The sequence below is a fragment of the Leptodactylus fuscus genome, chromosome 1, assembly GCF_031893055.1.
Source record: "Leptodactylus fuscus isolate aLepFus1 chromosome 1, aLepFus1.hap2, whole genome shotgun sequence".
Lineage (NCBI taxonomy): Eukaryota > Metazoa > Chordata > Amphibia > Anura > Leptodactylidae > Leptodactylus > Leptodactylus fuscus.
In genome coordinates, this window is record NC_134265.1 from 160,170,836 (window position 1) to 160,183,886 (window position 13,051).

Here is a 13,051-nt window from a genome sequence, read left to right on the forward strand (position 1 = left end):
CGTCAAAGCGGAAGTACCAGGTGCTTCCATTCATTTCAATGCGTGCGTGCTGTTCGGATCGGCTGATCCGAACAGTACTCGCTCATCTCTAGTGGTGATATGAGCCACATGCACATCAATCCTAAAGCTATGGCCCAGCGCAGCGGAGATGCATTCCGTTTTTTTTTTTTTGTGCAACTTTTTTCATTGTATTTTTGCTGCGTTTTACTCAGTCGTTTTCCTTATTAAAACTATATGGAAAATGCAAGTATTTCCACAGGTAAAATTGACATACTGCGTTTTTCAAAAACACGTGTATTTCTGAAAACGCAGCTGGGTGAAATTAACCAGAATATTATTCACTTTGCTGCTACTGTAAAACACAGCATTTTTTTTCTGCATTTCTGCAGCAGGAAAAACACAGCATTTCCTCAAAGTGAAAAGAAGAGAGATTAAGGCTAAGGCCCCATGGGCCAGAACCACTGCGCTAAACCGCTGTGAGAACAACCGTAGCGTGAACGCATTGCAGTTCTTCCCGAAGCGTTTTAAAAAGAAAGTTCACAGAGTTTTCCTCCGCGGACTTTCTGTTACAATTATATCTATGGGATAGCTGCTGGCGTTTCTGTAGATATAATTGACATGCTGCGATTTGCAAAACCGCGACGGTTTTGTAATTTGAAGCAGGTCCACGCTGTGATTTTTTCCACAAAGTGTGCATGGGATTCGAATGAATCCCATCCACTTTGCAAATACTGTAAAACGCCGCGATTTTTCCGGTGGCATTTCCGCCGTGGTCAAATCGTGGCGTTTCCGGCCCGTGGGGCTCCGGCCTAAGATTGAGGCCCCACGTCGCAGCTTTTTTTGTTGCAGATTTTTCTGCAGTTTTTTGAGACAAAGCCAGGAGTGGATTGAGCAGAAAGGAGAAGTGTACGAACATCCTATATATTTCTCATTCGTTTTGTAGCCATTTTTGACTTTGGCTCAAAAAACTGCAGCACAATCTGCAACAGAAAAAGCTGCGTTTCCGCAAAGTGGGGCCTTAGCCTAAATGAGATTAGCCAGAATATCATTCACTTTGCTGCTATTGTAAAATGCAGCATTTTTTTCTGCTGAAATTCTGCAGGAGAAAAAAAACATGCTGCATTTTGCAGTAGCAGTGGCAAAAAAGCACAGTGCTTTTACAGTTCCTGCAAAGGAAATCCCATCCACACATTACAGAAAAATACAAGCAGCAAAAATGCTGTGATTTCCAAAACCATTATGTTTTTGAAAATCGCAGCAAGCCAATTTATACCTATGGAAACACCAGCAGTTTCCCAATTGGTATAATTGAAGCAGAAAGAAAAAATGGAGCAGAAAAAAAACCGCAATGCTTTTCCACCCCATGTGATATGTGTTCATATACGGTTTTCCCACTGCACTTTTTTGCTGCAGCCTGCTACATGGGGCCTTATATGATATCTGTTCTCATTACTCCCTTATAGTTTCATTGATGCAGCTGGGTGCATGATCAACTGACACTTGGTTCCTACTCCACCTTGCTGCAGTTGAGCAGTGGAGGAATGGTGTGGTTGGACTCCTAAGTTTTAGTGTACAGTAACATCCATCACATGTGACTGTAGCTAGAACATTGTTTTAAGACGTATTTAAAAACAGACATGCCTATATTCTGTATAGACGTGAGTGGACTCAACACTGACTATGAGCATTGTATTAAAATAACTAGCAAGTGATATAATGATTTACTCTTTAGATAAATGATACAATATTTGTAAGTCCTGTTGAAAATGGCCTCCAGGTGAAATGTGTCGTCTGCGTATTCTTCTGTATCCATTAATAGCCTGACTAATGAATAAATTAATCTTGCATTACTATGCCCGGTATCCCTGAACTGCGCTCCTGAAAACACAATAATTACATTAACAATAGCTAAATAAAATTTCCCGAGATAAAACTGTTGTTTACATTTCATTTGTGGTTTCATTTCTAATCTCCTTGGTGGTAGTCATCACATACCAACTGTGTGGGTGACCTCCCACATGCCAAAACAATGCACATTTCAGAGACTGTTCGAGAATATGGAAATCAATGTCAACATAATTAACCTAAGTGAATAGAATCCTTGGGTGTAATTGTAAAGCAACTTTGCTAGTATGAGCACTGAAATTTGTCTGTGTGTGAGCAATACAATTCTGTACTGTGGATGCCGCAAAACTTTTTCTATACGAAATTATATGTTTTCATGTATTTCCAAGGCAACTCTATGCTTGACAATTAACAGCGTTTACAGTGACATAAAAGTCAATCAATATATCAGTTACCGAAGAATAATTCCCATTTGGGGATAAAATACAACGGCTGTTTCTGTTAGGTGATTGCCTTTTTGTTTACGAGTTTGATAAGAAAAGATTCTCAATACTTCATTCATAAAGCAGACCCGGGTTTGAAAACATAAACTTCGATGTTGCACGTTGAAAAGCTTTCAGAAGCAAGTGACATTTTCAGAATAAAGCAAATTATACTGGGAGGGGAAAACACCTTTTTGGCTAGCGTAATATTTTTTGAAATTCCATTGACAGAATGCCACATATGCTCCAATGCTTTCTTTATAAGACAATATATGACAGTAAAATGAGTATTTTCACTACAATCGCACCTTATTGAAAAGAGATTATTATTGTTATTATTGCACCACTAGCCATTATTTAAAGGAGATGAAAAAGCAGGTATGGGCAGAAATGAGCTGATTGGCATCTTAAGACAGGTAAAAGCCTGGCCAGGCAATGACTGCAAATACATATAATTCTTCCACTTGAACACTGACAGCTTGTCATATCAACATTTTAGTAATTTTTTCATAGGAAAAATACATTCTATTTGCAATGTAAAAAAAAAAGCTTGGAAAATGCCAAATAGTATTATTATGTTTCCTTCTGGTGTCATCAATCGTAAAATCAAAATGTAATTGCTAAAATGTAATTGAATTTTAATGGCGTGACATGTGTTTGCACTGCCGTGAGTTAGACTTTCTGCAAAAATCAGACCTTGCCCTAGTGAATCAGATAAACTAATGTCAAAGTACAAGGCATTTGGTAATTCGGCCACTTCTTCTACACAGTCAAGGGTGAATGTCCATTTAGATGTGTGATAAAAAGGATTTTAGCGTTTGGACAATTTATTTTTCTTAGAATGTTCCTGTTACTATAATCCTCAGCAAGCAGATGAAATCTGTGGGGGAACCTGGCAAAAAGTGTTTCAATATAATCGAGAACATCAACGTAGAAATGAAGAATTACACAGTGCCCATTAAAATCAAAGATTGTCAATGTAATTCGCAGGCGGCCAAGGTCTTAGCCATTCCGTCACTTGATGGAGTTCCTGAATTAAAGACTGATGTTTCCAAAACGTTATGTATTACAATATTTCATGATCTAGAGGTAATATTTAATACTTATAAAACTGGAAACACTTCCTTTATGGGTTTAGAGTTTTCTTCCAAGAATAAAGTAGAAGTGTCACAGAGTACATCAAATTTATTATGGCTTCCCTGAAATCAGCAGATCCAGGGTGGTTTATGACCTGCGGTGCCAAAAGACTACATTTCCACAAAATCTCTGATATACTCGTGATAGAGTGCTGGACTTTCCAGTCACTTCCTTTCTCACTCATCTTCCATGACTTTGTTTCAGAAATATAAAAGAATGTTTGGGTATGTAAGAAAGTGTGGACTCCCACTAAAAGTCTAAAAGAAATACCTATCTTCTACCAGGAGATTGTGGAATCTTACATGCGGTTTCATGAATTACCTATTATGCAGAACGTTACAGACTATGACAAGGAAGATGTAGAGCCAGAAATAGCTGAATTCTAGTGAAGGCCTCATTCATAGAGTCATCCTTTACATGTATATAATACACAACTATTACCCTCTAGAAAAAGTATTGTACACAATACGCAGTATTCAGCATCTCTTTAGAATACCATTCCTTTAAGGTTTTCAAGTAGAAATGATGGTCATTGTTAAAGATGAAACGTATGTGACTAGCACAAGCAAATGGTAGATACAGAAAACTGGACACACTTGCTAATCAGAATAATGACAAAGTGACCTTGTGAGGAATCTTACAGTTCCGACCATTGATTGATGTGTGATGGGGTTAATGTATTCTTCAGTTTTACTTTCTTTTGTCCACTTCAAATAGAAGTTACATAAGAAATTACAGTTGTGATTAAATCTCGCTGTACTAGTTATTTAACAAGTTTGCTGTCTGGACTGACTTCTCGTAAACGCACAATAAAGAACTGTGAAAATATGATGGATTACAAGAAGACTGAAAGATTTTTTCATTGACTGTTCATCTATGAAGATGGTGACTTGAAATGTTTCAAGTCTTTATTTAAATATAGTGGCAGTCATTTCTACTGTAGTACAAAAAAGCAACTTTATGTGGAGCTTATAGGAGCCTTTCAAGTATGACACCTACAGGTAGATATACAGTACGCCTTCAATAGCTGTCAAACAACCATTCCCTGATTCCTCATGACACCACTACTATTCTTCTCAATCTCTCCAACTATACACATACTCAGCTTAGAGAGCATGCATGGGTTCTCAATGGGGAGAGGGGGGTTATCTCCACTGAGAACAAAAGATTGGGTGTTGAAGATTTTTACGCACAAAATATTCATGATAAATTTGGCTGACTGCTCTACAGTGCATGGCAGACCTCTAGTTACATTAGAAAGATACATGTGGACATAACATCTAACAGTTTTCTATGGGCCATGATTTTTTTTTAGCATAGCTTTGACAAGGTGCCATCTGGACACTGTTTTCATGACGTTTCTGAAGTATAGTGTACCACAATATACTATACCCCCCCAAAAAAATATTCGGTTTTCCATAATAAAAGTCAATGTTATATATATATATATATATATATATATATATATATATATATATATATACATATATTGTAAGTATGCAATGTTTTTCTACAAAGAAAGTAATTCATATACCAAATGTATACCCAAAATGTAGTATGAACATTACATGTGACATAACTATACAGATGGTATCATCTTACTTTTCCTACAAGTTCTTACATGGTTATTTAGTAGTATTCTCCCATAGAAAACAACAAACCCTGTATGATATTTTGCATATGAATAATATGTATTGTAAAGTAACATCCATATTTACCCTTGACCTCTCTTCTAATTTTGTCATCATGACAACGGTAGCACTACGTTGTTCCCACATCATTCTCCAAAAATCTCCAAAGGTTTCTGGAAGAGGTCCTTGTGTTGCTATATAGGCATTTTGCTTTCTGTAACCATCAATATAATTGGAGTTGATATAGTCACTTCCTGGTATGCCTGGAAAACAAGAAGGGTCAGGAATGATTGTAATGATCCATATAACATCTAATGCAAATAGCAAATGGGTAATGCAAATATCATAGATAGTTTCCTATTTCTTTTGAAAAGCTATCATTGTAAATTATGGGTTTGGAAAGATTTCCTTGTAATAATATTTACATGCAGAAAATACACTGCAATGACTCGGTTTAATTGGGTTGAAAATAGAAATGCTGGTTCATTTAGAAAATAAGATACCGGACATTAAGCTCAGTACTATATGAAACGTCCAGTCATCCAACTAGGAACATAAGGAAAGCAGAATGAAACAGTGACTCCAGATACAAAATTTCACCTTCCTTTTTAGATCCATTTCTAGTTTGTAAATATAGCATAATAGTGTTTCGTTCGACAGATAGATGTGAAACGTATAGTGACTTTAAATAAGCAAACAAGGCTAGGTTCACAACATACACATTATGCTAGATGGGAATGTCTACAGTGCCAATGCACTTATGGCCCAGATGGATAACTGTATTGATACTCAACTCTATGCTTATACGTCCACCATTGCTACCATGGTTAAAAAACATATCACATATGGTTTTGTAGGCACTGCAGTTCAGACATAGTTATAGGAATGTATGCTGGCCAAAAAGACATACTTTTCAAATACATATGGCTTCCAGAAGTTTATGGCATGTTACATTTATAACAGAGGAGCATTTATCAACTTATACATTGTATTAATGCCCAAATACTGTGTGAACCTAGCCTAAACTTTAAAAGGGTGTTTAGTGCTATCCCTACATTTTTCAGGTTTGAAAACTTGAAGCCTTAGTCGATGAGTGACCTGCATGTATTGGTATGTGTAGCAAATTGCCTGGCTCCTTAGATTTAGATGCCAGAGCTTCTTAATAATTCTGGCGCATCTCAGGCCAGCGGAGGAATCGATTAAGACTGGCAAAGGAAATGCCAATCTAAATAATTTCCTCCCATCACCAAGTGTGTCCTTTCTATAACACACATTATCATGGGTTGGATATAAGGACAAATATATAGCTTTGCTAGGCAGTAATGCTTACTGTATTTCATATGAAGATAAGCTAAATAATGATTTGCTGTTATGTGGTTTTACACTCTTGAGTCGTTTGTTCACAAAGAAAACCTTGGATCGGCTTCGTAGTTTGTGTGTTATAGAATCAATAGCAGGTTAATGATTTTTGTCTATATATAATGTATAATTGGTTTGTAATAAAGATCACCATGTGAGTTATTGTAGATGTAAACAATATACTTATCCCTTAATCAATAGAACGTTAAAGGAAACTCTCAAGCCGTAAACAACAGTTATTCTCATGCTGATTATTTGTGGAAATATTCCGGGCATAGGACGACACTTTACTGGCAATGCTGGAAATGGATTGAATTACTAAAGAAATGGAATTGAATGTTTTTGTTGCCGGAGGGTGCCAGCTAGCAGTGCAGTTTATCAATATTATTATACTTTGAATTCTCTGCCTGCAGTGCTAGACTGGAGCATCTTGTTACACGAGCTTCAAAATGCCGGCAGCTGCAAATTCACCTTTTAGCAGACTTGATGATTCTTCCACTACTGGCTGGAACGTTGTTAAAGAACCATTACAGCAGAGGTCCAAAGTTGGTTGTTAACCAAATAATAGACTTGTTCTATTGTGAAAGTTTGTAATTATAGTGTGTGCGTATATATATATATATATATATATATATATATATATATATATATATATAAATATATACAGTATATATATATATATATATATATATATATTAATATATACAGTATATATATATATACAGTATATATATATATATATATATATATATATATATATATATATACTGCTATTCTGTCTTAACACTGTGTTGAATCACTTTCTTAACATCCATTATCTGTATATTGCCACTATCATGCTTAACTTTTGCCATGGACAGCTCCAAAGGGGTTAAACGGAAACTTACGGAAACTTACTCCTGTTCTGACATTTACTCACGGTATCACAATTGATTACAATGCAAAGACTCCTATTCACACAACCCACACGTTTTCTGTTAATTATATGCTCAGTGGGACAGAATTCGGACATGTGAAAGCGCCCTTAGCCATGACTTTCTGCCTCAGATTTGCCCGCTGATTCGTTGCCTGGCAAGATCAAGCAGGATACTTCTTTTCTTAGTGCAGTGAAAAAAGAAGTGTCAGTCACCACAAGTGTCGATATCACTGAAAAATAGTGAATAATGGGAGGCACACTTCAGATGGAATTTGTAGCTCATTTTAAGGTCAAATCTGCCTCAAAATCAGCTCCAGATTTTTAACAGTCTGTGTACAGGACTTAGATCTAAATAACTAGTGCTATACAGATATATTAATAAATTGATCAGCAAATAAAAAAGGTGGACCTAAATATATATATATATATATATATATATATATATATATATATATTTATTCAGGGGTGTACATTAATTTATAGTAAGCAAAAGACTACCAGAAACCAGACTAATGGATTGATGAACAGAACAGATAGCAAAGTTTTTACTACTACTAAGGTATAGTCCAGGCAGGCATAGTACCAAGTATACTACCAAGTAACCTTGAAACAACTGCCTGCAGATGGACACTTATTTCTTCTGGAGAAGTCATACCGGCTTGACTACGGGATTATTCTCAGATTATGTCCTAGGTTTGTTTTGAAAACCAGGTATTAATCTATAGTTCTATATAGTATACTATAGTATATAATCTATATACCTTCAAATAGATGGCACTTGGAGCAAATTCCTCTTTTGTAACCAATGAAATCTTATTTGAATTCCTCATAAAATGTAGTACAACACCAAGATCATTTACAAATATTAAGAAGTCCATTGATCCAGAGTAGTAGTGACGGTGTTTTATAAAAGTTTAGCAGTTGTACAGTTTTCATTCTTCAAAGGACCACTGAAAAATTATATCTGGATTTGAATTAGACTTTATGGCCAACTTCTCAATATTTCTCCTGGGTTACTTTTTCAAAAAGTCAGTTTTTGATAAAGATTAGAGATGCGCGAGTAGTACTCGATCGAGTAGGTATTCGATTGAATACTACGGTATTCGAAATACTCGTACTCGATCAAGTACCACTCGGTATTCGAATGGAAAAGTTTGATGCAGAACCAGCATTGATTGGCCAAATGCTATGCAGTCGGCCAATCAACGCTGGTTCTTCTCCTACCTTTAGAAGTCTTCTCCGTGCAGCTTCCCCGCGGCATCTTCCAGCTCTGAATTCATTCTGCCAGGTATCGGGCCTGGGCAGAGCCGACTGCGCATGCCCGCACTACAAGCGGGCATGCGCAGTCGGCTCTGCCCAGGCCCGATGCCTGGCAGAGTGAATTCAGAGCCGGAAGATGCCGCGGGGACGCTGCACGGAGAAGACTTCTCTGAGGATCCAGCCCGACCCTCACTCGTGGACTTGGTAAGTATAATTTGATCGAACGTTGCCTACCCCTGAAACGAGCATTTTCCCCCCCATAGACTATAATAGGGTTCTATATTCGATTCGAGTAGTCGAATATTGAGGGGCTACTCGAAACGAATATCGAATCTCGAACATTTTACTGTTCGCTCATCTCTAATAAAGATGTTGCAGCCAAAGCCAGAAAACTGTAGGGAAAACATAGCCATTTTGGCTGCAGTGGGAAAGCAGTTGGAAGAAAAAAACTGCATTTTACACTGCATTAATCTCATTCATACATCGTGGAAAAAAAGAGCTGTGGAAAAGCTGTGTTTTCAAAAAGACTTTCATTTTGGAAAATAGCAACATGTTAATTTTAGCTGCAGAATTGCAAGAAATTTCCTTGTATATTGAATAGGAGAAAAAGGCATGGTAACAGTAGTTTTTTTTTCACTTCTGCACACTGTTCCACTGTGGTGGTGGATTCTCTGTTTGAGAAGATAGTGAAAACATGATTATTGGATATAGCAGCTGGAAAAAAATGTCAATATCAGGATGACACATGAACCTGTGCCTGGCTATGAAATGGCCTGATGCAGTCACATCATAACGTTCCCTTCCCATGGAGAAAGAGTACAAGGAATGATCTCCTTTAAAGATGGATTAGCTAGGGTTGTAGGCAGGAACATCAGCAGCCTGGTATATTGCTTTAGATTTGCAATATGCATAATTCAGGAGTAAAAAGAATATTCATTTTTCATCCCTGGTATCACAGATCCAGTGATTAGCAGTCAATCACTTACAGAAAGCTATCATGCAAACAATCAAGAGAAACCCAAGTCAAACTAAGATGCTTTTGATTTAAACAGCAGTAGAGATATATCAAACATTATTCTGGCAAGGAATTGTACAGATTAGAAGAATAATGAGCAGATGACCTTGGTCGACTTGGTCCATGGCTGATATATAGGCAGAAAATATGACGGAGCTTTCAAACTATAAGCAATAAAAGACTTGAGATAAATCATTTTTGCATTTACCGTAAAGACGTGATATGGTTGGTGCAGGTTTATGTGAAAACTAATAACACACATCTTAAAGAGCAGGCGATGTGATAGCTCAGCACATTATTTGTATAAACTTTAAAAGCCATTTAGTAGGCACACAGTGTAGCGGGATTGGATGGGGAATGTCAGGGACTGTACAGCACACAGACATGATGATTACAGCCTAGATTATACTGAACTGGCACTGACCCCCGCTTTAACCCATCCACATTCACAATAAATGACATTATTGTGCTTAAGAAGATGGAGTCACACTGGTGTATTGTGCTGAATAGCATTATAGATTTAATATAATGTAGAAGAGTCAGGCAGCATTGGAATCCTGGGTATAAATCTGACCAAGGGCGGTATCTGCATACAGTTTGTATGGTCTACCCATGTTTACATGGATTTCCATCAGGTACTCTGCTCCTTACCCCCTCTTTACCTGTAAAATATTCTGATAGATTCATTGTTTTCCCATAGCATTGACACTAGTGTGCTTCTCAGATAGAGAAATTAAATTCTGAGCTCGATTGTGGCTGAGACTACTGTGGAATAAGTTGGCACCATAAAAGAGAAAGCATAAAAATATTTGTGCCCCATTGCTGATATCTTTTTTTAATCGCTAAATTTTAAAAATTTGATGTGTCGAGCCACAGACACATGGAAATCTACACCATGTCCCCATCAACGGTATTTAATACTAAACCCTCTTAACTTTCTATTGTTTGATTTATTTTATGTTGCTTACTTAGATAGCGCTATCATATTTTGCCGCATTTTACAGATGTTGTCCCATAGAGGGATCACAATCTAAATTCCATGTTTTGCCCATAATTGTCCATTTTTTACACCACAAACCCCTCATTAATTTATATTGCACAAGAAACAGTTCTGGAATAAGAAGAGACCTAATGTTTTCTATGGATTGCCAGAGGTTAGTCCAATTGGACACTTGTTATAGTTAGAGGATTTAATGCCGATTGTATATTCCATTTATTCTGTTACTAAAAGTCTGTCTCAAAAATTGTAAAAGAAAGGTGATTTACTTCCTTAATGTCTTCAGTGAGGATAGCGTCCTCAAAGAACTCTTCTTCCTATGTAACATTTACCCAACCTTTTTCTAAAATCTTGATTTCATTGCTTATAAAAATTATTGTGACCTTAGTACTTTTATGAAGTGCACTTATGAAGTGCTGAAAAGATTTGGGATTATTTTACCACATATTCAGTATCTTCATATTATACATGTAATGTAAGGGCAGGAAAAGGATAATAATATCTGTTATATACGCATACATATTTATGTATCTACCTAAACCTACCTCACAGAGAGAAAACTAATCCTAATAGATATCATCCTTAGCGCTTAAGTAGTTCTTCTCCTTTCTTTACATACAGAGCATTTGTAGCCCCCTCTCTAGGGACTAATGTTCTCAAGAATTACCGAAAGACACTACTGGCCTATTACTAATGACCTAGTACAGCAAAGATCATTTGTTTTCTGATAATGTAGTGAGATAGCAGTAAAGTTGTCATGTGTGCCTGACGCAAGGAAATGAGAAAATATTTAATACATTTTTATTAGATTTTACATTGCTTTTTTCTAAGCATGCATCAACAAAAATCTTATATTTCAATTGTAAGGCATCTGTTCTCAGAGCTCGAATTTGGTTCCTCTATAACAGGAGGGCACCACTGCTGACAAGGGACATTTATAACCCGATATTTTGAGGTATGTGTTACAAAAATATATTAAATAGCGTCTCAATTCTATTATAGCCTGAGAAATATATGTAAATTTCTTTTGAGAAAAACATGTCAATTCTTGACTAGTTTTATTATGTGTAACTTAATTTGCACCATTTCCTGCTGGATAAGTTACAATATTTTTCCCCCAAGGTGCTAAACTGTTCTTTATAACAGCAGCCTCAGAATACGCAGTGTGGATATATTAGGGATATATTGTGTGAATGGATATTTGGGACTACCCATTGCTAAAGGCATATTTGATGTTGCTTGTTATGATGTGTTTATCTATAAAGTAGGCTAGCCCACAGAGAAGAGATGACTACAAACAAGCATGGGCAAATAAATATGGAAAGTAATTCTACTATATAGACAGCCACTGCAGAGCAAAGGACATACTAATACTTGATGAATAGATCCAAAAATACACTGATGTTATTTATTAAACTGGATAGAAATGTAACAAATTTGTTAATAAACCAAGTATAAGTAACACTCTTGAATTATAATTGTTACTTTAATGGTCCTAAAAGGATTAGGAACAAACTATGAAAATCCGTTAGGGATTGTCCTAAAATGTATCTGTCATACAGACCCTCATTGCATTCTTATTGAACAGATTTCTCTAACGTAGACAGTCTCTTGAAGCTGAGGCCCCACGTTGCGGAAACGCAGATTTTGTTGTGATTTTTTGAGCAGATTGTAGAAGTATACAACTTCCTACAAATTTCCCATTCCCCTTTAGTCACTCCTAGGTTTGGCTCAAAAGAATGCAGCAAAACCTGCAACAAAAGAAGCTCTGTTTCTGCAATGTGGGGCCTCAGCCTTAAAGTTGTATGTTGTTTGATAATTGTAATAATTAGATGTATTGACATTGCTCTTTAAAGGGGTTTGCCCATAATGGACACGTATCACCATGTCTACACTATAGTTGAAAATGTCTAATTACTGGGGGCCTCACTGATCACTGGGGCATGGATCCCAAATGGAGTAGAAGATGGAGAGACTTACAGAAATAACAGAGTGCTGAGTTGAGTGGCACTGTGTGCCCCCAACTGCTGCCATTCAATATTCTCCATGATGTGGTTGCAAAGTTAAAAGTGGGCTTAGGTCCCCTGTTCTATTAGTTACCCATCAATCAGTCACTTATTACATACCCTGTGTATAAGTCACAAATACCCATTGTGGGAAAACTCCCGATACTGAACTTGGATACTGAACCAATTGCTTGCTAATTCTCAACAATCAACAAATGTAGCGTGTCACTGAAATATATTTCGTTTTAAACATTTTATGACCAAATATGTCCATTACATTACATATGTTCACTTCATCTCTTTATCTGTGTTGGCTGCTCTTTAGCTCAGTTCCCTTACTAGAGGTCACTAATAGAGATGAGCGAGTACTATTCGGATCTGCTGATCCGAACAGCACGCTCGC

General features: G+C 36.7%; 1 protein-coding gene across 37 annotated transcripts in view; it reads right to left on the bottom strand.

Annotated features, from left to right (window-relative positions):
• Positions 1-13,051, bottom strand: part of PTPRD (protein tyrosine phosphatase receptor type D) — a 1,471,303-nt gene that overhangs the window by 41,086 nt on the left and 1,417,166 nt on the right. For all 37 annotated transcript variants that reach the window (XM_075278421.1, XM_075278482.1, XM_075278474.1 and 34 more), the window contains one exon: positions 5,183-5,358. In XM_075278421.1, coding sequence (XP_075134522.1) covers positions 5,183-5,358 — 176 coding nt within the window. The remainder of the gene's footprint in view (positions 1-5,182; positions 5,359-13,051) is intronic.